Source organism: Muscardinus avellanarius, assembly GCF_963383645.1.
Source record: "Muscardinus avellanarius genome assembly, chromosome: 19".
NCBI classification, from domain to species: Eukaryota; Metazoa; Chordata; class Mammalia; order Rodentia; family Gliridae; genus Muscardinus; species Muscardinus avellanarius.
The window spans coordinates 42956909-42984358 of NC_137805.1; the positions used below are offsets into that span (position 1 = coordinate 42956909).

At 52.5% G+C, this 27450-nt stretch overlaps 1 protein-coding gene across 1 annotated transcript in view; it reads right to left on the reverse strand.

Annotated features, from left to right (window-relative positions):
• Positions 1-27450, reverse strand: part of EPB41L1 (erythrocyte membrane protein band 4.1 like 1) — a gene marked incomplete at both ends in the record, with an annotated part of 57831 nt that overhangs the window by 20188 nt on the left and 10193 nt on the right. The window contains 12 exons of the mRNA XM_080716519.1: positions 1108-1212; positions 2979-3377; positions 4393-4500; positions 4983-6809; positions 13335-13517; positions 15709-15744; positions 16623-16771; positions 18243-18418; positions 18647-18744; positions 21378-21530; positions 22058-22145; positions 24356-24574. Of these exons, the coding sequence (XP_080572645.1) occupies positions 1108-1212; positions 2979-3377; positions 4393-4500; positions 4983-6809; positions 13335-13517; positions 15709-15744; positions 16623-16771; positions 18243-18418; positions 18647-18744; positions 21378-21530; positions 22058-22145; positions 24356-24574 (3541 nt within the window). The remainder of the gene's footprint in view (positions 1-1107; positions 1213-2978; positions 3378-4392; positions 4501-4982; positions 6810-13334; positions 13518-15708; positions 15745-16622; positions 16772-18242; positions 18419-18646; positions 18745-21377; positions 21531-22057; positions 22146-24355; positions 24575-27450) is intronic.

The window sequence follows — 27450 nt, forward strand, 5'->3', positions numbered from 1 at the left end:
GGGGTGTAGCTTGGAGGCAAAATGCCCCTGAGTTTGGTCCCCAAAAAAGAGCGAGCTGGGTACATATGTCAATGAGAAGTGATCCCCAAAATATATTTTAAGAAAAAAAGGCAAGGTGTAAGAAATAATGATCACTCTTTTGTAAAAATTTTAAGTATATAGAGATATACAGGCACACACCTGTAATCCCAGTACTTGGGAAGCTAAGACTGGAGGATCACAGGTTTGAGGACAGCCTCTGCAATTTAGTGAGTCTCTCAGCAACTTAGTGAGAACCTGTTTCAAAAACAAACTTTGTGGTGGCGCACGCTTGTAATCCCAGCACTTGGGAGGCTGAGACAGGAGGATCACAGTTTGCGGACAGCCTCAGCAACTACTTGGTGAGGTCCTTTGCAACTCAATGAGACCCTGTTTCAAAATAAAGAATAAAAAGTAGGGCTAGGGGGGTAGCTCGGAGGTAGAATGCCTCTGGGTTCAATCCCCAATAACACACACACACACACACACACACACACACACACACACACGCGCCCCTGATTGAGACTGTCCCCAAGCAACCCCTGGGAGAACCCTCTCCAATTCCTTCAAGTACTCTGAATGCCAAGGTCTGAATCCACTAGCCACTGGTCCTGGCAACTCCGGAGGAAGGTAGATCACCCTCACTTAACAGAGAAATTAAGGCTTTACAAAGTGTGCTCTGCCCCACCCCAGAGCTCGGGGAGGGCATTGAGGCTCTAAAGAGCTTAGGATGGAGCTGGGCGTGGTGGCGCAAGCTTGTAATCTCAGGATTCGGGAGGTGGAGAGGAGAGGACCGTGGTTCTCCTGTTGGCAGACAGCCTCAGCTATACTTACCGAGGCCCTTCGCAACTCAGCAAGACTGTTTCAAAAAATAAAGAAGACTAAAAAATAGGGGTAGGGGTGTAGCTCAGAAGTACAATACCCCTGGGTTCCATCTCCAGTACCACGAAAAAAGAGCTTAGAATGGGGGTTCCGGGGAAGCCACGGGGGTGGCGGGAATGTCAGCCAAGGGGCGTGGCTGCAGTAGTGGAGACCAATGTCCAACACCCCAATATCCATGCTCTAACTACAGTGGAAAGTGCAGGCTACCTGGGCGTTGTCCGCAGTGGCGACTCTGCTCTGTAGTGCGGCCTCCGGCTCGATCTTCTTTCTGATGGCCAGGCTGCTAACAGTCATGGTTTCCGCTTTCACGGGCTACAGGGAGACAAAGGGGAACGCTTCATGACTCTCACTCTGCAAGACTCCTGCTCACAGGCACCTGGAGTTCGGGGTAGGCTGTCTCCTGCCCTGTAGCCCCTCTGGAAGGGTACGCAGGTCGGCGCAGAAGAGGCACGGTGTGGTGGCACAGACAAACCCAGGGAGAGCTGGAGCTGCCACCAGCCCGGCAGCCTGCGCCTCGCCCTGTACTACACTCCTGGGAGCGATATGTCTTTCTAGGCCACTGTTAAGGGAATGTTTAGAATTCCATGAGTATTAAATCCCATGCTGGTCCCTATTCTGAGTGTTTTTCTTAAACACAGAGTGCCTGAACCTCAAAGGTCTTTGAGAGCTAAGCCTCCGGCTCCCGCTGCTTCCTCTGAACTGCTCGGAGCAGCAGCCGCACACCTGGAGCAGCAGCCGCACACCTGGAGGGCTCCGGCCCAGCTGGGTGAGGGCTGGAGGGAAGATGCGGAATTCCATTCAGGCTTGGTCAAGTGGTATCATGGCCTCTGGAGATCAGATCCTCTGATTTTTTTTTTTAATGATAAAATAAAATGCTGGGTTTTATATTCAATGTCATGATTCTTAAACCAGAGTCAAAGAAAATAATGGCTGGCCAGACCTGACCTCAGGCCACCAATTTACAATTTTCTCTAGAAGTCTTTAGCAAATTGACCGGTTTCTTCTGAGTCCTGCACCAGGCTGAGTTCGTGGCCCTCCCCCCGCAGTCTTCCTTGTGTGGAGCTGAATGGCGGAGTGGATGCTAGCTTGCCTTCTAGTTGGGAGGACAGGGTGGGTGGGGGTATTACAGATGGCTGTGATCCTGCAATCTAGCCATTCATTCAATTAATCATCTAGGTGCTGAGAATGTGTCGGGCTCAGAGGAGCTGCCACCTGGCAGGAAAGCAGACTGTGAGTCCTGCCCTGGACGATGCTGGAGGGAGGCAATACAGCTTCAGGGGACGGGGTGTGGTGACAGCCACAGTTGTGCCCAGGGCAGCCAGGACAGCCCTGGCTGGGGAACTGACCTCTGAGCTCTGTCCCAGATCATGGTAAGTTTGCAATCTCAGAAAGGGAGACCAACCTTCTACCCAGAGGGTAGAGCGTGGAGTGAGAACCCTGCCATTTTGCTGCCTGGGAGCACAGGGGGGAGGCTAGGCTAGACAAGGTGAGAGGGCAAAGGAATAACACAGAGACGAAGTCCAGAAAGACCCTGTGCGGCTCCGCCGAGGAGAGCCACAAAGCAGAGGCCAGACACAGTCTGTTCCTCCAGGACTGTACATCCTCTTCTTTAGGAGCTCCTACAGCCACCTGAGTCCCTAGGGCCTGATAAGAGACTTAAACCACTGCCCCTTGCCCCAGGAAGTCCAGGCCCTGGGCCCCGGGCTTGGATCAGAAAAAAACATTCATGTTTCAGACCAGGCCACAGGACCCCAGAGAGCCCACAGACAGATGCTCTCTGCAGGTGCCATGCAACACAGGCAGGGAGAGGAGGAGTTGAGGAAGACCAGGCTACCTGCCATCACTTGACCTCAGCAAGCGATGGGGTCACAGGGTTAAAACACCAAGGGACGCGTGTTAGGGGAAAACCGACACAGCAGACATGCGGGCACAGAACCATGCTGGTCTGAAGAGGGGTGTTCATGCAACGGAGGCAGAGCTCAGGCCGCGCCGGCTGCTCTGTCTTCTCCCGCGTGGCCCGGGCCCTCGCAGCATGCAGTGCCTGGGTGGGCCCCAGTCTTGACGAAGCTCCACTGTACCTCAAACTGGGGCATGTCTGGAGTGGAGCAAGCCCCTCGATCCGGGCTGTCCTCGAGGCCCCCAGACTCATCATCCTGCCCCTTGAGATCCCGGGAGAACACCAGGCCCTCGGTTTCAGAGTCGCTCTTATCTCGGTCGAGCTCAGGCAGGCTGCGGGAGAAGTCTTCGAAGGCGCTGCCATGGTAGTCGCCAATAACCGTGAAGTCCACCTCAGCCTCCAGGCTGGACGTGGAGCTGACTGTGATGCTGGAGCACTTTCTCTCTATGGCCAGGTGGTTGTCCTTCAAGAACACAGCGTCCCTCTCCTGGTCCTGGTCCTCATCTCCCGTGTCACTCTCTGGGGCCCGGGGACGTGGCGGCTTGACTTTCTCCTCCGATCCCTCCCTCAGCCCTGCTCGCTATGGCCAGATAAAAATCAGAGGAATGGGATTTGGGGTGGGGAGAGAGAGAGAGAGAGAGAGAGAGAGAGAGATGGAGATGGTGAATGTCAGAAGAAATCCTGTGCCAATGTCCCGAATGGAAGAACAGATCAGGAAATGAAAAAGAGCCCCAGGAAAGGTTCCTAGAAATCATAATATGCTTAAAAAAACAGAATCTCCTGGAGGTATGGATGCTCCTTCACAAGTTCTTACACTGCTGGCAGAAGCAAGTACAAAGCGGACACCCTGCCAGGGAGTCCTGGACAGGGGCCCCCGTCCGAGGCTGGATCCGGGAGCCTATCAGAAGCAGCACTGCGAAGGCAGGGATGGAAGCCCAGACCCCAGGCCCATCCGTGCAGGTGGCGGCAAGAAACAGACTAGGGAGGGAGGCCAGGGATTCAGGGAAACCTGGGAGAGGAGGCACCGCGGCTGGAGCCAAGAGCTTGAGGAACAGAGGAAGCCAGCGTGGCTTGTCAATTCCACTGAATCTCCGTGGGCGGGGGCAGCACGGACCAGAGGGAGGAGTCATGGGGCCAAGCCCTCTGGGCACGGCTTCCTGGGGGCTGGGTGCTGCCCCAGGTCCACCCTGAGCTCCAGGAGGGGCCCTCAGTGTAATTGACAGCAGCAGGCCAAGGAAATGCCGAGGGGACCAGCAACTCTGTCCGCGTACATACCTCTCAACTAGCCTGTCAGGGATTAAACAACACACACACATTTTTGGCTGGTTGGTGTCCTTCTTTTTAACAAGACCAATCTAACACCCACAGAATTTTTTTTTTTAAACACTTGACTTCATGTTCTGGAGATTCAGGGTGCTTAGAGATTCGCTCGCTAAACGGGCCTCCATTTAGCCAGTTTCTGGAAGGTCGAGAGGTATGAGGAATAGGTTCTAGACAAGCCGGAGTCGAGCAGCCACGGTAGGAATCTAAGGAGCGAGGCATTCTGGCCAGGTGGAGATGACCGGGTCATCGGGGCACAGAGGGACTGCAGAGACCTGAGGGACCGAGGGGCTGGCGAGTCTCAGGCGCATCCCCTTCCCAGGGGCATTTGCTGCTAAACCGGCGAAGCGCTTCTCTTCCCTGGCCGCATCTCCGGATTTGTTCTGGATTAGAGAAGACAGTTAGTCTTAAGAAGGCAGAAAGGAACTTGAGAGGGAACTGGCGTGGAGGATGGAAACCTCTGTCAGCTTCCACCAGGCAGGCGGCCAGGGACGGGGAGGAATGAAGAGATCACTGGAGAAGCCAAGCAAGGCAGGTAGGAAGAGCGGGAGGGAGAAGCGAGGCAAAGCGAGGATGTGATTTGCTGGTGGTGGCGGCACCTTCTCCACGGGGATCGTGTGACCTTCCGGGCGCAGGTCACACCAAGAGCTGAGGGTCTCTGCGGCCAGGTTAACATGGGCCGAGCAGGCGATCCCATCCTTCAGCCTGGGCTACTCTCAGGCCCACTTAGGGGAAAGACCTCGTGGGGAATGGAGAAGCAGCGCTGGGTTGCAGTAATGGCGAGGGGCCACTGAGACATGCTTCTACAGAGCTACCAGCATGCGGTCGGCCCCTCGGTGGGGGACGCAGTGGGGGTAGGGCTCACGTGGCCAGTTACTCCAGGAGCCTCCTCCAGCGTGGTTTCGCAGCCTGAATCGGGGGACACGAGCTCTAGTTCGGTGCGTCTTTCCTGGTGGGGTGCAGTAGAAATGCCCTCCACGATGTGTCTGGTGGCCAGAGGCCTCACTGAGGAGTGTGTGACTGTGGGGCTGGTGAGGTCCCCCGGGGGCTGGAGCTGGACGAAGCCTAGGTCTAAAAGCTTATTCTGCTGCTGTTCTACCTGTCCCGGGGAGGCCTCTGAAGACGACTCGTTTGGAAGGGCCTTCGTCTCGCTCTGACTGGCTCGGCGAGCCTCAGCTCCGTGGGTCTCAAATATCCGAATTTTGTTGGCCACTGAGGCCTTGCTAATATCTTCCAGGGAACCCTCTTGTCCCCCAGTCTGGAAAGAGGCCATTTCCTTTTGCTTCTCCCAAGGGAATGCCAACCCTGGGGACATATCCCCCTCAGCTTCTTCGGGGACAGCTCTGGGCTTCCTGCTGGTGACCGGGGGTGCTCTGCGCTCACTTCCGGTGTCAAGGGGCACAATCAGCCGGACTTGGTCCTTGGGCTCCGGGCTCGCTTTAGGACGATGGGTGTGTTTGAGAAATACAGGGAACTGATCTCCAAAGAGATCCTTGAGCTCCGAAGGCTCCTGCGACCCCTGAGGGCCTGGGCTCACAGAAGCTTCCTCCAGAGGCTCAAAGTGAGCAGGGGAGGCTGGCCGCGGGGAGATCACCTCCACGTGAAGAAATGCCGAGGCCTCGAGGTCTCCCGCCTCAGTCTCTCCATTCAGGGTATGAACTGCTTCCCTCTCTTTGGGCAGGAAATTGCCTCTGTCTGGTCTGGCTGGCTTCCTGACATGAGGAGGGATGGTCCGCAGAAGGGCACTGGCCTGGGGGTCAAGGAGCATACCCCCTCCTCTGCTGAGAGCGTGGCCTCTCGATCCTGGGGGACTGCTTTCAGCCTTTCCCATCAAATCTCCACTTGCATGGGCTTCTTCCTTTTTGGCTGTCCAGTCCTCAGCAAGCATCTGTCCTGGAGAAGGTCGTTGCAGGCCATCCTGTGCTCCTTGGTTCCTGGGGTGCCAGGCCCCTTCCTCTGAGGCACTCCACTGCTCTGCAGGCCCCAGCCTAGCCTCGCCCCTGGGCGGGGCACCCAGGTGCTCCTCTGACTCCTCCAGGGGCAGGGGGAGGACTTGGTCTTCCGAGTCTCTTTCTCTGTAGTTTGGGTAGAAGCTCCTCTCTGCGTAGGAGGTATCCGTCTCATCGCTCGAGTCAGCTCTGGCTTCGGTGTGAGCAGGGTCCAGCAGAAACGACTGGAGTCCTCCCTTGTCAGAGTCCGGGGAGAGGACGTCCACCTCTGCTGGCCTGGCCCCTGCAGCCGTGAGCCTTCCGCAAGTCTGGAGTTCCCGTAGCCCCTTCCTCAGCTCTGCCTGACCCTCCAGCCGACCATCTGAGCTGCGGCGGTTCCCAAGGGGTACCTCGCTGGTGCCCACCCTGAGCTCAGAGCCTTCGAGGAGCATGTCTGTGGATGTGCCCCCCAGGCCTCCCCTTCCCCAGGGGCCTTCCTCCCACACCGACTCAAAGTCCTCCGGACTCGCGATCATCCTCCCTCGCTGCCGCGTGCTCGCTCTTCCGGCCCCCACCATTTCTTCTGTGGCCACTTCAACTTTGAACTTGTCCACCAGAATGTCTACCTTGGAGAGTCTGCCATCAGTGAGGATACTGGTAAGGCCTGCCTCACTTTCTTCCTGCTGTATGGCGGCCACTCTTAGGAGACTGAGATCTTCTGGCCTAGTGTACTCTCTTTCTATAAATACCCAATGCTCCGAACCCTGTGTTTCAATTGGAGCAAGAAGAGTTAACATGAAATAGCAGGCATCGAAAGAGCAGGTCACCTCTCCCTCTGAAAGAAGGGACCCATCTACTACCAAAAGGTTCCACACTGAGACCGCACATCCCAAGTCTGTCTGGGAAGAGAAGGATGCCAGGGCCGGTCCCTGTCCTCAGGGCTCTTCTTCACATTAAGGCACCCAATGGATTACTAACCGAGCCTCCTCAACCGCTGCCTCCAACTTGGTAAAATGGGATGGGATCTCACGCCCTCCCCAGGCTAACGACAGAAAAAGGGAGCTCCATGGACGGCCAGGACCCTCCCTCTTCCTCATCTAATAAGACAATTGCCACTTTGGGAGGAATAAAGTACTTACACCACAAGGAATCTTTGAACGTTAGAGCTGAAAGGACTCTTTAGACATTGTTCATTCTAATCTCCTCCTTGTGTTAATGGGGAAACTGAGGCCTCAAGAAGGTCACTGATTTGGCCAAGGCCATATTTGTTGATGGAAGGAACAGGAAAAGAATGCCTGGCTTTTGACGCCTGAGGGCTTTGCTGACCTACCAGAACCTGGGGTCAGCATGCCGACAGTGACCCACTGTCAAGCCAGGGGGAGCACTGAATTGGGCTCCATGAACCGCGGCCTGAAACCTGACCTTCCTACGAGCGCTTCTGGGATGGAAACAGGATGCCAGCCAAGATACCAAGTGGCCAGGTTAGTGCTGATCAAAGCAACAGCTTAAACAGCTTGAACACTGTGGGGTTCAATCCAGAAAAGACAAACACCAAGGCCCATCCTTGGGAAATCCTAACAATATGTTAGAACATACCACAGAAGGAAAAGACATACATACCCAAGCATCACAATGAGGCAAAAGTGTCAAACTGTCTACACAATGGTCCTCTACTCCACCTCCCAGAGCTCTTCAAACAGTGCTTAGGGGGAATGGCTCTGGGAAGCCAGTTCAGCCCCTCACAAGCAAGAAGCAGCCCTCCAACGGCGGGTCTGTGGTCTCCGGGCTGCTCAGCACCACTGCCCCACCTGGTCCCAGGAGCTCAGGGCTATATTTTAGGCCTCGCCCTTTAGAGAAGGAAGAGGTCCAGGATGAAAGACCCTCTAGAACCACGGCAGACAGACAGGCCTAGCACCCGGTCTGACTCCAAGCTCTGTGATCCTTTCCACCCTATCATGACCGCCTCCGAGGTGAGGCGGAGCAAGCCTGCTTTGGCAACAGGAGAGGGAAGAAACTGAGTGGAACTCCTGAGGCTCATGGGTGTTCAGGGGGAGGGAGGTGTTCAACCCCGAGGGCGGCCTGAGGAGGCCACAGAGCAGATCAACGGCTGCCAGATGGCAGGAGGAGGCCCGCAGGCCACTGATTCAGAAGGGCAGACTTTTTTGAGGGTACTGGGGGTTGAACCCAGAAGCAGTCTACCTCCAAGTTATACCCCCAGCCTCACTTTATTTCTTATTTGGAAACAAGGTCACACTAGGTTGCTGAGAACCTCTTTAAGTTGCCAAGGTTGTCCTCAAACCTGTGATCCTCCTGTCTCAGCATTCAAAGTACTGGGATTACCAGCAAGTGCCACCATGCTCAACTAGAAGGGCAGATTTTAAATCAATACAGAGAATACTTCCTAATTGATGACAGAAGGCAGAATGGGCTGCAGTCGGGGGCTGTGAGAGCCCCTCTGTGGAGAAGGCTGATGGACAGCTAGCAGGATGCTGGTGAAAGGTTTGTGTTGGGGGCTCCACCCCTAGCACAGAAGCTTGTCCTTGGTTCTAAAAGCATCTCTGGGCTCTAGGGCAGCACTGTCTCTAACCCTGGGATGCCGTTAATTCCTGTCCCATTTCCCTCAAAATAGAGTGCTGGTAGTTTTAGTTTTATTTTTCCATGGAGGAAAAGTTCTTGGAGGACTGGGGTCTATGTTCTACCACATCTGTGGTTTATTCATGTCTTTCCTATGGTTGTAGCACATTTATACCTACTACAAAAATTTCCTCTGAGAAAAGAGAAAGGTCTCTCCCTCCACACACATGCCAGCAGAGGAGAGGCAGAGACTAGAAGGAAGTTTTCCTACCTGATCAGTACCCTCCAACCCCACAGTCTGAGATCCCAGCAGAGAGGAAGGATGTGGCCCTTGCCTCCAGGGCCTGGATTCCACCTGCAGCATCCATGCAGGGCCACAGTAAGTTCTAAGAACCCGCGCCCTGCGCTGTCTTGGCCCAGAGCAGTGCTCGCTTAGACCACCTGCCTGAGCCATACTGCTACAAGCTACTTCTAGAAGAGAGATGTCCACTTTGTCTTTCTGGAGACTCAACCCAAGCCCCAGAGGAGTTTGGAGAGCTGGCAGCAAGGGATGGACAGAATGCCAGGTCCTGACTAGCCACTGCTAGTACTTATCCAGGCTTCCAAACAGAGACGAGCCATTAGGGATGCTGAAGGCATCTGGGGGCCATGATCCCTAATCCCAAGCTTAGAAGGTCCCTGCCTAACTAGGGAAGAGGATGTCAGGTCTCCTCGAGCTAGAGGCGATTCGGCTGTCCCGTCTTCCCAGGCTGGATGAGGGAGGGGCTGGCCCTTTATGTATCTCTGAGGTGGAGAGACTTGTTGGTCATAGCGGGGACAGCGAGAGCCACCCACAGTTCCCCTCCTCGTGGACGAGTCTATTCCATTTTCCCTCGGCCCAGAAAAAGGTTTTCTAAAAACTCTAGATGGGGGTTTGGGGTGGGCTGAGGCCCCAGGAGGAAAGGGCATGGGAGGGGAGACAGTAACCTCAGGCGATGCTGCGAGGCTTTTCTGAGTGAACACTTCCAAGCCTGCTGCTGTTCCAGGTACCAAGTCCTGCTGAGAGGTGTCCTGGGTCCTCTGGGACTGCAGGGGAGGCCCAGGGCCAGAGGAAAGGGAGAGAGGGAGGAAGGAAAGGAGAAACGAAGAAGGAGGAGAGAGAGAGAGGGAGAGGGGGAGAGAGAGAGGAAGGGAGGGAGGGAGGGAGGGAGGGAGGGAGAGAGAGAGAGAGAGAGAGAGAGAGAGAGAGAGAGAGAGAGAGAGAGAAGAGAAGAGAAGAGACACACATACACAAGTCCATAAAAAGCCCAGCTTTGTAAGCCCCTCGCCCTTAGGATCGTTGATTTGGTGAGGGAGGAGCCACTCTACGGGGTGGGGAGGGGGGACATCCCTTCTAAGCCACTTAAGGGAGGGAGGCCCCGGGCACCTGCCAGGCAGCACCGGCCTACCCCAGTGGGCTGCCTGCTACCATTCTGGTTCCAGGTGTGCCCTGGCACCACTGGCTTAGACTGCGGTTTGGTCTTGCAGTTGGGGTCACAGTTCCCTTTAAAAACCTATCTTTGAGCCGGGCGTGGTGGCGCACGCTTGTAATCCCCGCGCTTGGGAGGCAGAGACAGGAGGATCGCACAGGTTCGAAGCCAGCCGCGTGCGCTGGCTTAGGAGACCCTGTTTCCAAATTTTAAAAAAAATGTAAAAATAGGTCTGGGAGTGTAGCCCGGAGGTAGAAGGGCTTCCAGGAACCCCCGTACCACCAAAATAAATAAATAAATAAATAAATAAATAAATAAATAAATAAATATAAATAAAAACCTATCTTTGAAACTAAAACCTGAGTCTGCTAAATGACAGTAGTTCAAGTTTCTACTGCTCTCTCCAGGGCCTTAGCTGGGGCCCCCAAAGCTCTGAGGAAGCAAGTGGGAGTTCTGGATGATACACCCTTTAGGAACCACACAGAGCCCATATTTGGGCTGGGATTCTGGGCCATCAGACAATGGCCCCATGACCGTCCAGCGTGTCCCAGCTGATAACGTAGTTTCATCTTCACTATTTCAGTTGACCTTGCCAACGACCTTTCTGGGGAGTGGCAGTTTTGGTCCCCTTCAGATGTCTAGGCAATAAAGCTCAGAGAGGTGACTTCACCTACCCAAGGACCCAGCCAAGTCCTTGTCTGTGGCTCCTCCTCATCTCCAAATCTTCAAGGGCCCCTAAATATCAAGGGGCCTATAAATCAGTTCCAAGTGGTCTACCGCTCTACAGCGGGCTCCAGGGACATAATTCTTTCCAGCCGTGGAGACTACACTTTTGGGCTAAGGAGATTGTGGTGGAGCTGACTGACCTTCAAGACTCATCTCTAACAGTTCCAGCTATCCCCAGCAGGTGGGGCACACCCCCAAGCCAGCCTGCTCTTGACAGCTTGATGCTCCTGACTCAGCTCCTCAGTGCTCACCCTTCCTTTCCCAGGCGCAGTCTGACCCTGTGGGTAGGCACTACATCCCACCTCACCTCCAGCCAGGCCAGGGCCTAGCCCACCTTAGGACCAATTAGAGGCCACTGTGGCCAAGTCTTTCTCTAAGGCAGGAGGTGGGATGGAGGAGTGCTTGCTATTTACTGGGTCACTAAACCACCCCCAATTCCCACTCCAGGGTCTTGGTGTTGCCAGGGACTACAGAAGCCCACAGTAGATGCAGGGGTTTGCCCTCTTTCTAGAGCAGCAGCCTTAAAGGCCCCCAAAGCAGCCTTAATTCTGTGAATGGGCAGCCAGGGAATCTCGGTAGCTCTCTCTGAGCTGATGCCCCACTAGGCAAGGCCCTCTGATCTGTAGCAGGCTCGGGCCATGGCTAGTACAGATTCAATCAAATGCTCTGCAAATTGGATCATGGCAGCAGCGGTACAAACACAACTGACTCAGCACCCAGTCTTTACAAGGTCTGGTCTTACTCCAGAGCCGCTGTGATTTAATGGTGAATACAATGACCTGGGACATCAAAGAAGTGGCTCCGGCCCCTCTTCTCTCAGCTCTGATACCGAACAGACCTCCTTCCTGGGTCTCAGTGCCCGTATCTGTAAAGGAAGGACCTTGGACCAAGCGGGTTGCAAGACCCTCCCAACTTTGACCTGAAGTCAACCTTCTGCAGGAAAAAGTTCCAGGACTCTTAGAAAGAAGCTCTAAGTAGCTCACATTGCGCACCAAGGTGCTGCGCCGGCCCCTCCCTGCACCTCAGCTTATTTGAGCCTCACAGTATCCCTAGGACTATCTCTACCTAACAGAGCTTCAGAGAGGTTAAGTAACCAGCCCAGAGCCATCCCGCTAGCACACGGAATTCAATCACAGGCACCGTGACACTAGACCATAACTGGGTTTGAACAGTTGCTTTAGAGAGAAAATACCTACGTGTAAACTGGAGTAAATATTGCCAAGATTTAACAAGTGCTAAAAATAATAGCTGGGAATTATAAATACAGGAATTCGCCAATCCTATCTTTATCTCTTTCAATTGAGAAAACACCCCACACTTTCTATTCTGAGAAGGCAGAGCACCATGTGTCTTCTTCTTCTTCTTCCTTTTTTTTTTTTTTTTTTCCTTCAGTACTGGGCATTGAACCTCGGGTCTTGCACATGCCAGGCAATCACTCTACCACTGAGCTAGTCTTTTTTGTTATTTTGAGACAGCGTCTTACAAAGTTTCCCAGGCTGGCCTTGAACTGTGATCCTCCTGCCTCAGCCTCCCAAGCATCCGGCTTACAAACATGTCCCATCACACCCAGGGATGAGGGGTCCTTTTCCGAAGCCTCAGGAACAGGTCTACTTCGTGTCATGGAACCATTCCTCTTTAGTGGACTCTGAGGCTCCTTCCAGGAGGGACCACACCCCCAGTGTGTTTTCACAATAGGTACAAAAGAGTATGGTTGCTAGATAGTTCTCTCAAAGTTTAGTGTGCAACAGAATTACCAAGGACACTTGTTTAAAATGCAGGTTCTGAAGCCAGGCATGGTGGCGCATGCCTATAATCCCAGTACTTAGGAAGCTGAGACAGGAAGATCACAGGTTAGAGGACAGCGTCAGCAAGCAGGCTCTCATCAACCTAGCGAGACCCTGTTTCAAAAATAAAATTGGGCCAGGCGTGGTGGTGCACACTTGTAATCCCCGCGCTTGGGAGGCAGAGACAAGAGGATCGCGCAGGTTCGAAGCCAGCTACACTGGTTTAAGAGACCCCGTTTCCAAAAATAAAAAGAATAGGTCTGGGAGTATAGTCCAGAGATAAGAGGGCTTCCAGGAACCCCAGTGCCACTAAATAAATAAATAAATAAATAAATAAATAAATAAATAAATAAATAAAATTGGGCTGGGAGTGTAGTTCAAAGATAGAATGCCTCTGGGTTCAATCCCCAGTACCACAAAAATAAAATAAAATAAAATAAAATAAAATGATGGTTCCAGGCCTCTACTGCTGAATGTCTGATTCTGTGTGACCAAGGTGGGGCTCTGGAACCTGCATTTCTAACACACATTCTTTTCTATTATACTTTGGCTGGTGGAAGAGGTGCACACCATGCTACTAGGAGTCTTTGGAGTTTTTATGCTTCGCGGTGGTCTCTGCAACCCGAGCTTCCAAGATCAAGTGCCTTTGTCCCCCTCAGCCTAACCCGTCACCCCACCCTCATCCATTAAGTAGTAGCAGCCCCCTCACTGCCTCTTTTCTCAGGGTCCCCGTTGAGGACTCCAGGGTGGGACCTACCTCGCTGGCCTTCTCGGGAGTGCCCTTGGGGGAAGGGGAGGCGGGGGAGGAGGGCAGCCTGCGCTCCCGCTCCCAGTCTCGGTCCCGGTGGATCAGCTTGCTGTTGGGCTCCTTCAGGGTCCTCTTGAGCTCATTGATGCTGGCCTGGTGCTTCAGCAGGACATCCTCTGGCTTGTCCAAGAACTAGGGATGGGTGGAGAGGGCAGCAGTATTAGGGGAAAACGCTGCCAGGGGGAGATGCAGGGTTCAGAGATGACGACAGCAGTCGCCATCACCACCCTCCACCAGCCATGTGATTGCACCAGCGCCTCCCCCTCACAACAGTGAGGAGCCCGAGTGCCCAGAGCCAAACAGGGCAAGGACCATCAGCCCCAACGGGGGACTGACTGAAGCACGGGCACTTGTGATGACAAACAGGAGGTTGTCAGGCCCCCTTCTCTTCTCTCTGCCTGGCACCCTGGCCTCTGAACACCCAGCTCAAACCACGTCCCTCAGGCCTGGTGCTGTGAGCCCAGAAGACACACTGGCTCACACTGGGCCACTCTGGCTCACTGGCAGGCTTCCCGGGTCCCTCCTGGACCCTGCTTCCTACCTCTGGCTAACTGGTCTACTGTACCTCGTAGGATGTCCAGTCTTGGTCCCTCCAAGCCAAACCCATGCAGCTGCTCAGAGCCTGGGAAGGCCTAGTGAGCAGATATGTCAAAAGCCAGGGCCACCCAGAAACATGGGTGCTGCTCCCTCCCTTGGGAGCAGGAGCCAGGAAAGGACTGTGCAGCCTTCTCTGCTGTGAGCCACTGCCTTCCCCCGCCACCCAGGATCGTTCCAGTGCCTCTGGGTGCTCTTTTACCAAGAGCAGGTGGAGTGAGCTAAGGCCAGATAGACAGGATGCTGAGGGGTGTTCCAGTAGACCAGAGGACAGGAAGATGAGGGGCTCCCGACACTGGGCTCAAGAATGGAGCCAGGTATAGCCGGAGTCATGGGCAGTCCCCATTAGACCACCAAGTCCGAGCTCCTGCCAATGCGGTATGACAGAGAAATCTGCCCAGGTCCAGCGAGAAGCCACCACAGTGACCTTCTGAGCCGTTATCTGCCTGCTCCTGGGGCAGAGCAGTGGGCTGGCAGCCCAAGTTCCTTATCTGAAGTCTGTTTGAAGACCCACAGTAAGTGTATTAAGGGCAGGAAAGGGACAGTCTCAGCTTATTAGTCTTATCAGGTGGTTCTAAGAGAACAGTCTGGAAGATGAGCTCATTTCAGACAAAGCTAGAATCTTCTCCAAGGCTCATCTCTGGCATCCAAGGACCCACTAAGCTTCCTAAGGAAGCACACTGATCCCACTGAGCTTCCCTCCAGACACCTGCCTATACCTCCAGCCTCCCTCCTCCCTCCTCCCTCCTCCCTCCTCAGCTGAGCTGCCCACAGGGCAGTGTCTACTTAAGAAGTCAGACCTGATAGAGTTTGCACAGCGGGTGACCTTGGGCTGCAAGTCTGTGGGTCCCAACCTAAGATGATTCCAAACTGGCCTGCTGGCTCTGGGCATGTCTGTTCCCAGAGGCTACAGGGAAGTGGGAACCTTGGGCCCTTGAGAGTCAAGGGCCTTGGGTGAAGCTAGTCTGAACGCCTTGTTGGGCAGATGGGAGACTCGGGCCTGAGGGAACTTTCCTAAGACCCCTCACAGTGGCAGAACTGAGTTAGAACCCAGACCTCAGACTCTGAGGCGAGGCCACCTGAGCTACGCCAGCCGCTGGCCCTTTCCCCTGGTGGCCCGCCCCTGCACTTAAGGTTCTAATGAAGACTTGGAGACAGAAGAAACGCAACAAACAAAAAAAGGAAGAGAAAAGGAAAGGAGGGATGTGATGGAGCTGGTGCAGTAGTATCCTGCTGGAACGGAGGAGAAAGCCTGAGCAGACGCAGAAGTGCTCCACGGACTCCTCCCTCCCAGCTCCCCCCAACATCTGGTTGCCAAGAGATACAAAAAGCAGCTTTGGTAGACAACACAGATGAGATGGAGGCGTGACCAAACAGTGCTGTGGGGATGATGAGTCTAAGGAGGGAGTGGAGAAGGGCCGATGGGTGCAGGGGGCTGCTGGCAGGTGACACGCACACCTGATCCCAGGTGGTGCGGAGAGACAGGCGATGGAGCCGGAGAGGCTGGCAGGGCGGAGGAGTGAGGCAGGGATGGCGGCTGGGGCGGAGTGTGGGCTTCATGGGGGCAGAGAGCGAGGGTGATGGGGAGGCGATGACAGAGGACGGTGGGACTGACGGGAGGAAGCCGAAGCGAGATGGAGCGGGAAGAGGCGCCAGGGTAGACTGGGGTGGTGACAAACGAGCCAGAGATCTGAATGGCTGGCGAGGAGGGACGGGTTCCATGCAGTACCTCCTGCTTGTGCCTCGGCGTGGTTTCCTGCTCCGGCTAGCGGGACGTGGCAGGAGGGAAAGGAACCAGCAGTCAGTAGAGAAACAGCTTGGAGAAACTGCGACCGGCCTGGTCCAGCGGGAGGCCCAGGGCACTCACACCGGCCAGGGAAGCGGCTGGCCACAGTAGGGCGGCGAGGCAGCTTCTGGTGGGAAGCAGGGTGCTGCTGGCCCAGAAGGCAAGGAAGGGCCAAAGGACTGGCTGAGCCGCGGCCAGCAGGCGGGGCTGGTGTGTCTGGGGCCTCGTGATTCTTGCTGTAGTGGGTGTGCGTTCGGGGCCTGTGCTCACACAGCAGAGCTGCATGATGGGAAAAGGCTGCTCAGCAACTCCACCGAGAGGAGGCCGTGCCTGGCCTGTGTGCCTGTTTATGTGAATGTGCTGCCTGGGCATCCGTGTGCAAACCTAAGGGTGAGGGGCGTACATGTCTGAGAGCGAATGTACACGAGGCTGAGCTCGTGCACTCCCACACAGGTGTGTACGCATGTGGGCGTGTGTGCACGAACTGAGTGTGGGTGGGGCAGTAGGAAGGAGACACACCTGTGCGAACCCCATGAGGCTGGTGGTGGTGACACCTGACCTTGCTCAGGGGAGGCAAGGGGCAATGCAGGGACAGAGGAGAGTTAAAAGAGCAGATGAGGAGTGCGTGGAGGAGATCTGAGTGCCCCAGGGCAGAGCACGCCCCCAGGGAAGCTGTGCAAAGGGAGGGGAGAGCACAGGGCAGACGGCATGGGCACCTGCCCCCCAGGCTGCCAGTCCAGGCAAGGCCCTTTCCACACTGTACCCACAGCAAGGGTGCCCTGGCTGGGGACACATCTAGACCTTGGATCAGTTTCCTGGTCCCCAGGACAGAGGGCGCAGAAAAGCCAGGCTCCTACCTTCAGCTCCTTGATCTTGGTGGGGGTCCTGACCTCTCCTTCCTCGGCCTCTGAGCGCCGTCCCCCCGACTCTGCATCTTCCTCATGTTTGTCACCGTCAGGCCCTGCATCGTGGTTCTCACTGACTGAGGCTGGGCGGGAGAACTCCGCTAAAGTGGGCAGAGATGGCCGGGCAACCAGGTAAGACGTCTCCTCATGCGTGGACAGGAAGCCAGCCACCTGCTGCTCAACCCGCCTTCGGGGCAACTTCCACACCTCCACCCCATCGCCACCAGGTCACACAGCGGGCGAGTCACAGAGCTGCCCTGTCCAAGGCCCCTCCCACTTTCCTACAGCACTGGAGCCTGACTTCAGCCTGACTTCAAATCTCAAATCCACCTCTTCTTGGTTGTGTGACCCGGAGGGAGTTACACAATCTCTCTGGGTTTGGATTTCCATCCTCCTACTTCAGAGAGCTGGGGTCAGAAACAAACAGTCTAATGTGTGCGGGCATTTAGGAGAGCGGCTACCCCAGAGCGGGCCTCCCGCTGATGCTGGCCCATTGTGGCCGTCTTTCTCACGGTCATTGTCGCAGATCATTAGGCTCAGGCTTGCGTTGCCAGGCTCAAAGTTTATCATTAGGTGGCAATACACAGACATTGTGAGACTAGCTTTTACTGGTGAAAGCGAAAGTCCTAAAGATCACAAATGATTCGCCTTCTTCGTAAATTAGTGAGAATTCAAGGGAAGCCACGTAGTAGTATCTCTCTCACTCACTGGCATTCTAAGACACTTCTCTGAGTAGGAATGGGATGGGATCATAGGTTTCCTACCAGGCACTGGGTAGGACCTTATTATACCCATGGATTGAGTCTTGGTGAAAAAGATCTGGAAAACACTGAATTAAAATAGCCAGAGCTATTAAAATAGCTGAGATGACTATCTTTGGAGTTGGCCTAGATTAAAAGGACAGAGTAACTATCCTTCTTATTCATATATATACGCTTTGCAAAGTGCTGTTTTTTGCACACTACTTCATTTGGTTTGCACAATACTCTGCATTGATGACTAGCATGGGATTACTATCTCCATTTTACAAAGGACAAATGAAACCCTCAGGTGGGGGGAAGGTACCAATCGTGGCCTTTCAGTGGGTCAGGACAAGAACCTAGACTTCCTGGCTTTTTGTCCAGACTTCTGTTCTTCTCTGATGAGAGTCACCAGCTCTGGGATAACTTCTGCTGCTCCCCCACCAAATCTAGGCTTCCTTTAACCCCTGGCATATCAATGGAAACTGTGGGGGATGACACGGATCCTCCTTTCTTTTGCATAAATCACAGCACACCACTCTCCTGGCAGGATGCCAGTCTATGCACTGCTGAGCTTCTTGGGCAGGGGGCCCAGAAAACCATCTGGCGGAACCTGAAATGCCACAAGGTCATGACTCAGAGAATTCATGGGAAGTCCCAAGAGCAGCAGTGTCACAAAGCTGCCCAGGCCCCGTGGTGCTGTTGGGCTGCCATGCCTGGTGCCAGTGAACCTGTGAATGACAATCACAGCTCTTCCTGCAGAGCCTGACGTGTCCACGCCCCTACTCCCTTCTGAAGTCCATTCTTCACCTGCCTCCAATTTGGGCCATACCTCCATCAAGGCTGCGAGACATGGTGTACCGTTTGCTGGAAGAACGCTCAAAGAAGGGCGCGGGCCGGTCAATAAGGGCGCTGGCCTGGCGGGTCTGTGCCTGGGTCCTCCCACTATACCGGAACTTGGAGCCCATTACCAGGAAGCCCTTCGGTGGGGGCTCAGGGGACACCAGCCTGCAATGGAGGGACAGAGGTGAGGAAAGAGGGTGAGTCCTGCATCACCAGGCTAAAGGTTGGACCACAGCAGGCCTTTTACTCCACTGCCTCACAACTATGACACCTCACAGTAGCTTAGGAAAGGGAAGACTTGGTGGAAGGGGATGCTTTCCTGTAGTCCCCACTAACGCCTCCTCCTGCTCCCCCCACATGGCCCCTGGTTGCCTTGGGCCAGGGTCAGCTCACCGGAAGAACGTGTGATGCTCGATGCAGACCTTCCACAGTCTCTTGGCTGACCGGTGGTTTGGGAGCTTAAAGCCAATTGTGCTCTCGAACTGCTCATACTGGAAAACCAAGAAGGGCAGGTGAGCGGCAGAGCCTGGGCCACTCTCACCACCAGTCCAGCCTTTCTGAACCTCTTCTCAGGCATGTGTGACTTTTGGCCTGTTCATCTGTCTTATCAAAATGTGGATTGAGTCCTTCCTTTAGGACAAGTCCAGTGCTAAACATCACAGACTAAGACAGACTAACATGGAGACTAAGACAGAAGATGTTAGGGGTGTAAGTCTCAGATGATGAAAAGTAAACAAGGAAGAGGACCAGAGGGAGGAAGGGAAAAGGGAAGAGCAAGGGAAGGACTGGGGAATGAAACTGACAAACCGTATGTGCAGATGCAAATATGTGACAGTAACTCCCGCTATCGTGTATGATCATAACGCACCAATTGAAAAAAGAAAAAGATGAAAATGAGGTATTTGCAGTTACTGATAAAGGGCTATGAGGGGAATGAGGGGAGAGGTGCTCTGTGAGGGCACAGCTGGGCAGGCTGCAGGCAGACTGTCCTCCAGCCAGCTTTGAGCTGAGGTCTGAAAGATAGGGCTGGGCTACAGCTTAGATCTTATACCTCCTAAAGGTCCATGTGTTAAAGGTTTAGTCCCCAGCATGGCGCTCTTAGAAAGTAGCAGAAAATTTTAAGAAATGAGGCCTCATGGGAGGTTGTAGGTTACTGGGGCATGCCCTTGAAGGAGATTGCGGACAGTGATGTCTTCCTGTTTTTCTTCATATCTGGGTCACAAGGTTAACAATTTGCTCCCTCAGCGGCCCCTGCCATGACACGCTGCTGCCTTGACACGGGCCCGAAGCAGTACAGCTAATCAGACATGGGTAGTGGTTAGATACAGAATGTCCCTGGAAGAACTCAGGTGTTATGTTCAGAGTTGATATAACTGTGTCATGGAGGCTGTGATCTCATCAGTGGATAAATCCGCTGTAATGGCAACCTAGACAGGTGGGTGTGGCTGGGATAGGTCCCGGTGTGAGGCCCTGGGGACTGTGCATGTGTCTTTGAATTCCCTTGCTGACTCTCTTGCTCCTGGCCTCCATGATGAAAGAGCAAAGGACTTGCTCTCTTCCCTTCTCTGCCTCCTGCTGCCATGGCTCTGAGCGCCACATGGACTACATCTCTAAAATCTCCAGATCTGTGAGCAAATACATCTTTCTTCCCCTAAGTTATGTGGTCAGTTGCTACTGGATTACAGCAGTAAGAATGCTGACTGAAATACACGGACCCAAACTTCCAAACCCATGAGCCAAAACAAACCTTTCCTTTTCATTGGTTGATTAGCTCACGTATTTTGTTACCATAACAGAAAGCAAACACAGGAAGGAAGCAGCCATGTGAGAAGAGGGAGAAGAGACCTGCAGGTAGAGGGAACATCACATGCAAAGGGTAGGAAGAGACTTGACTTTACAAGGGCTGAAAAGGCCAGAGGGGCTAAGGCTTCATTCATGGGTGTGGGGTGCAGTGGCAAGAAAGAGGTGGGAGAGGAAACCAGCCATGGGAGTTGTACCTTCCATTGCCTTAGAACTAAAGAGAGTTCCTGAAAGGTTCAGGCAAGGAGTGTGCGGCTGGCAGGATCCAATTCAAGGGATTTTTTTTTTTTTTTTTTTTTTTTTTTTTTGCAGTACTGAGGATGGAACCCAGGGGCATTCTACCTCCAAGCTACATTCCCAGCCCTATTTTTTATTCTTTATTTCGAAACAGGGTCTCACTGAGTTGCAAAGGGCCTCACTAAGTAGCTGAGGCTGGCTTTGAACCTGTGCGATCCTCCTGTCTCAGCCTCCCAAATGCTGGGATTACAAGCGTGCACCACCACGCCCGGCTTTCAAGGGATTTTTTTTTTTTTTTTTTTTTTTTTTTTTGGTGGTACTGGGGGTGGAACCCAGAGGCTTTCTACCTCTGGACTATACTCTCAGACCTATTTTGTATTTTATTTGGAAACAGGGTCTCACTAAGTTGCTGAGAGCCTCACTAAGTAGCTGAGGCCGGCTTCGAACCTGTGCAATCCTCCTGTCTCAGCCTCCCAAGTGCGGGGATTACAAGTGTGCACCACCACGCCTGGCTCTACGGATTTTTAAGATCTTGTTAGCAGCCATGAGGAAAATGGCCTGGAACACCAATACAGACAAGGAGACCAGTGAGAAGGACCATGCAGAGTCCTAGGTGAGAGACAGCATCCATTGGCAGCTGATGCAGTTGAGAAGGAGGAGTGGCGGGTGGGTCACAGTTACTCTGGCCAAAGAAACAAATGTCTTCTGATGGGTGAAGGAAAGGGGTGTGGACACGTGTGTGTGTGTGTGTGTGTGTGTGTGTGTGTGTGAGACACTTGTGTGTACCTCCATATGTGTACCTGATGAGGTACTGCATGTGGGCAAACATTTGTACATAAACACATACGCATCTGTGTGTATAACACAAACACATGTGGTTGTCTTACTTATGCTCTTGTGTGTGTTTTCTGGCCCACACCCAAGGTATGAGGTCTAGGTAGGAAGCCACAGAAGAGGACCTCTCTGTCTTCCATGAACCCCAGCACCCTATCTATGTATCCTGGATGGGAAAAACCAGGCCAGCTGCTCAGGTACGCTGCACTCGGTCAGTCCCAGTGAGGAGCACGGGCTCCTTGGGCAGGCTCACCTCCCCTGGCCGGATCTTGATATAGAAGTTACTCCTCTTGTAGGAGATCTTGAGAATCTTGGGCCAGGCAAAGCGGTTGATTCTCAACCGGTCCCGGTAGATGAGCAGGCCATTGGCACAGACGCCTAACATGATATCGATGCCTTCAGAGTCCTGCATGAGAATGGGAGGCCTGGTCCACACCTGGGCCAGCTTGCCGCTCGCTCCCAACCCTCCCAGAGCTCTGCTTGTGATGAATTCCCAGGAGCAGGGCAACAGCCACTATCCAGAGTCCCCGCAACCACCCTCCACATAGTCTCCCAGCCAGTCACTCATTCGTCTAGCCAGGGGCTGGCCATTCACCTGTCCTGTCATCCCCTCTAGCCATCAATCATTCATTCAGCATTCACATACATACTGAATGCCAGCCAGGTGCAATGTAAGAGGGATACGAACATAAACCACCTCTTTCACTCATATGCTCCCAACTGAGTAGTGACACAAACAGGGTTATAAGAAAATGTAGTACAATGAGAAAATTATAAAGTTTAGGGGAAGTAAAAGGTCATGAACTTTGAGGAAGGAGAGATAAAAGATTCCAAACTAGAGATGACATGGGGTCTGGGGCATTGAGCCCTCTGGAGGGGTGACAGTTCCCAGGAGACACCAGTGATGTGAGGGACACTGGGGCCCAAGGGTACCTTGGCATGGTGCAGGTCGACTCCATACATGGAAAGCTTCTTGGCATTCTCAAGGAAATGGATCTCTGCTTCTCCTGGAGTCATGCCCCTGCGGGAAAAAGTCATCACGGGCTGCGGAAAGGCCCGGGCCAGGTCCTACTGGCCGAAGGTGGCCGCCGCAGGAACCCAGGCTTCTAGGATCACGGGGAAGGGGGCTGAGTCTCATCTGAGTCTTTCCCCTCTGCTCAGGGCAGGGTGGTGAGCCCCAGCCCCACTTCAGTCCAGCCAAACCCATCTTCTATACAACTCAGGTCCAGTCTTGGTTCCTTCAGAAAGCAGACATAGCCCGGGTCAGAAGTTGGGATTTTTGCCTTATTTGCCACTGAGTTAACCATGAGCTACAATCTTGCACCTCTATGACTTTGCTGAAGACATCATTCATTATAATCACCAAGGGCTCCTAAATTATTACCTACATAAGATAGCTCTCAGAGTTTTCTATCACAAGTCACTTTATCTCCTCCCAAGGAACAAGTACACATTCTCCTTTCTGAAAAGAAGAGTTACATAATTAATCGAGATTCTTCTTTGCTTGGCTGTCAGGAGACTCAGATTACATTTTATACTTAGTTATGGCAACATTTATCAAATGCATGTGCTGGTTACTGACCCAAGCACTTTATATGTATTAACTCACTGCATCTGCATGCAGTCTATACGGCAGGTGCCACTGTTGTTTCCATCTTACAGACAAGGAAGCTGCCCAGAGAGACTGAATAACTTGCTCAAGGACACATTGCGAGTAGGCAACAGAGTCATTAACTCCAGCTCCAGAGTGTGTGCTCCTAACCACGCCATGGCATCTGTCTCTTTGTCCTCCAACTCTCCGGTTCCTCTGCCCTGTCGACCTCTGAGCCGCTGGATGTGAGATGTCAATGTTAAGTCCCAACAACCGTGGTGACAGCCATAGATTTCTCCGGCCTACATGGATCTGAATGTCCTTCTCTGAACTATTACGGCTCTTGCAAATCCCCAAGGCACCTTGCTGTCTAGGACAGGGATGGATGACAGAGAGATGGCAGGCTGGCCCCCTATTCCTGTGCTCGAGTGGCCACAGCTAAGGAGTCATATTCCACTCAACACAACACCAGCCGTCAGTACTAACCAAGGGGGCTGGTGTGTGGTCCCTGGGAAGTAGCATTTGCTCTCCGTGGTCTAACATTCATCACAGCCCAGCAGGCTCTTCCCGTACTTCATCCTCTCCACATCTGGCCCTCGCCCTCCTCTGCAGATGTAACCCTCCTGTTCTTTCCACCCTCCACAGTGGTGAGATAAGATCACCATGGCCCTTCCCACAGGCCCTTCCACATTGGGTTTCCATAACAACCTTGAACTTGGAACCCAAGCACTTCTAGACTAATAGGACCTGGATTCATTTAGAACCAGGAGTCGCCCAGGGTGTGGTATCCCCTGCAAAGTAGGCATTTGGAAATGACATGGGGGCATTTAGGTTGTTACAATAACTGAGGGGTCTTAATAACCCAGAGGCACTTAATGCCTGGAACCCGAGGGAGCCTTAACATCCTGCACAATGAAATCTCCTACCCGAACACTGATAGCTAAGAAACACTGACTGACAAAGCCCATGCATTTACAGGTGGAAAATGGGACTTACGGAGGTTAAATAACCAGCCTGCAATCATGTTTCTGGTTAATTATCTCCAAACTCCCAGAGCAAGGTGGTTTCTATGCACAAACTACTCAAACCCCCAGTTCAGAGAGCAGCCCTAATGGCCAACATGCAGTGTGTCTCTCACACGGGCACGTGGCCCTCCCAACACGCCTACAGGGTAGGTTTACTCGCTCCACACTGAACAGACGGGCATGCCGCGGCACAGGAGGGCAGAATGATGCCAAGATCCCTTGGTTAGAAAGCTGGAGCCAGATGGCGGACCCAAGCAGGCTGGCTTCCGAGTCTACACTTTTGAACTTTATGCCAAGATCTAGACATCAGGACATTTACCCAGAGGCACACAGTAGTTAACATGTCCTCAATAATAATCCTAAAAGTTATTACTATCTTCAGGTGACAGTTAAACTGATTCTCAGAGGCTAAAGCCAGGGAATTATCACACCCATAGAGGAGCCTAAGAAGCTGAGGCCCCAAGACATCACTCAAGGTCACATAGCTAGTCATCGTCATTCTAGCGGGATAGCGATGATCTGCTCCTCAGGCCAGGCCAGAGCCAATGGGCACAGGTACAGTAGAGCATCCAGGGGCCTGGGACCCTCGGGCCTGCAGCCAGCGGGTCCTCTCACCTGTATGTCTTGTGCAGCTCCATGATCCTCTCCTCCAGCTCCCGGGTCTGGTTAGGGGCGAAGCGCAGCTCACTGACATAGTTGCTCACGTGCTCCTCGGCATCATAGTCACCCAGCTCTGCCTGCACGGCGTAGGAGCCCAGCAAAGCGTGCGTGACAAAGGAGCAGGGCAGCCGGCCCGTGATGATGTCCGCCCGCAGCTGGAGGCACAGGTAGTACCTGGAGGAGAGAGGGCGTGAAGGGGGCCTGCACCTTCAGTCCCCAGCAGACAGACTCGGCTCAGTGGAGAAGGATGCCCCTAGACACTGGCGCAAAATGGCTTGGTAACTGAGTATGTCCTATGACTTTCAAACCACCTTCAGCATTTTAGCTCATTTCTAAATTTGAGGGATCATTTTTCTCTAATTTTTTTTCCCCTGTGGTGCTGAGGGTTGAACCCAGGGGCATTCTGCCTCTGAGCTACACCCCAGCCCTATTTATTTTATATTTGGAAACAGGGTTTCACTAAATTACAGAATGCCTAAGTTACTGAGGCTAGCTGGAAATCTGTGATCCTCCTGTTTCAGCCTCCCAAGTACTAGGATTACAGGTGTGTGCCACCACGTCCAACTCATTTTTCTACAATGAAGGCATTTGTAATTTTGATTATTTTTGGTGGTACTGGGGTTCCTGGAAGCCTTTCTCCCTCCAGGCTACACTCCCAGACCTTTTTTTATTTGTTTGGAAACAGGGTCTCTTAAGCCAGTGAGGCTGACTACGAACCTGCGTGATCCTCCTGTCTCCGCCTCCCAAGCGCGGGGATTACAAGCGTGCGCCACCACACCCGGCGTATTTTTGATTAATTTTTAAGCTCAACAGGACTACTTTGTTGATTTGGCCTTTAAAAAATGTCACATGGTTGGGTGCAGTGGTGCACGCCTATAATTTTAGCAACTCAGAGACTGAAGCAGGAGGATTACAAGTTTGAGGTCAACCTGGGCAATTTAGTAAGAACCTGTCTCAAACAAAAAAATAGCTGAGATTGGAAGTGGTGGCCCACACTTGTAATCCCAGCATTCGGGAGGCTGAGACAGGAGGATCGCAGGTTCGCAGCCAGCCTCAGCTACTTAGTGAGGCCCTCTGCAACTTAGTGAGACCCTGTTTCAAAGTAAATTATAAAAAATAGAGGCTGGGTGTGGTGGTGCACACTTGTAACCCCAGCATTCAGGAGGTGTAGACTGGGGGATCACGTTCACAGATATCCGCAGCTATTTAGGGAAGCACTTTGCAACTCAGTGAGACTCTGTTTCAAAAATTTTTTTTTAAAAAGGACTAAAAAATAGGGCTGGGGATATAGCTCAGAGGTGCAATGCCCCTGGGTTCCATCTCCATTACTGGAAAAAAAAAAAAGAATAAAAATAGGGCTGGGGGTGTAACTCAGAGGTAGAGTGCCCTGAGTTCAACCCCTAGTACTGCAAAAAAGAAAAAAATAAAAAGAGAGAAAGAAAAGAAAAAATAGCTGAGCATGGTGGTGCACACCTGTAATCCCAGTACTGAGGAGGCTGAAACAGGACAGTTTCGGGTTCAAAGCCAGTCTCAACAAATTAGTGAGGCTCTCAGCAACTTAACAAAACCTCATCTCCAAATAAAAAATAAAATAGGGATGAGGCTATAGCTTGGAGGTATAGCTTGGGTTCAATTCCCAGCACCAAAGAAATAAAAAAATAATAATATAAAAAGGGCTGGGGATATAACTCAATGGTAGAGAAACCTTGGGTTCAATCCTCTCTCTCTCTCTCTCTTTCTCTCTCTCTCTCTCTACACACACACACACACACACACACACACACACACACACACACACACTACTATGTAGTATTTTTTGTGTTTGTGGTACTGGGGATTGAACCCAGGGGCATTCTACCCTCGAGCTACACCCCATCCCTATTTTTTATTCTTTATTTTGAAACAGGGTTTCGCTAAGTTGCAGACAGCTAAGTAGCTGAAGCTGGCCACGAACCTGCAATCCTCCTGCCTCAGCCCCCCAAGTACTGAGATTATAAGGCATGTGCCACCACGCCCGACTACCAGGTAGTTTTAATCATACAATTAATACATTCTTATATGGAAAAATGTAAACTTTAGAAGTGACTCCTGAATCTTCTCTTCATGACCTTTTTAGCTCCCAATGCCCTCCCAAGGTCACCTCGTTACTCATGTGGTCCTCTAGACATTTCTCCTCCGTGGACACAGAAATGGGTATGGTTTGGATCGATGGGCGTTTTGAAGGAGTAATGGTATCGATGGTGTATCTGACTCTGTATCTTGCTCACCAGGCCCAAAGCTGTCTTGAGCTGCCCCCTGTGAACATGTGACTCGTTCATTTCAAGCTCTGCACCGAGCTCCCCAGCCCAGATGGGCCAACTTGCCGGTGCTTTCCCAAACTTTTTATTTTGCCCCCTGCTCTGAGTGAATTGTCTAAAATACAAATTGGTTTAAAGAAACATTTCCAACCACCAGGCCATAATTTTTTTATAACTTGTATGCACACTTGGATGGCTTTACAATATTTAGAACCATTTAGCCGAGCATGGTGGCGCACGCTTGTAATCCCCGCGCTTGGGAGGCACAGACAGGAGGATCGCACAGGTTCGTAGTCAGCCTCGCTGGCTTAAGAGACCCTGTTTTAAAATAAATAAAAAATATAAAATAGGTCTGGGAGGGTAGCCCGGAGGTAGAAGGGCTTCCAGGAACCCCACTACCACCAAAAAAAAAAAAAAAAAAAAAAAAAAAAACCCATTTAAAAACATTTTATCATTGCTTTTCAGTTATTGTATATATATATTTTAAAAAGTTCCAGTTCGTTTTCAGCCACATTTGCTCTGTATTTTACCTTATTTTTCAATTGTGTATTTATTTAAGTGGCTTCTGCTTAGTACAATTTTTAGTGCTCTGTGATATTTCACAGTCAGAACTGCAGCCTTGGCAAAAAGTCCCCGCAGCCTCAGCATGTGCCGGGCCAAGGCGGAGGCTCGGGACCAGCAGCACCTCCAGCATCAAGGCGTCAAGTACTGGCGGGCCTGGGGCATTTTGTTCAAAAGTCTAAAAATTCAGAA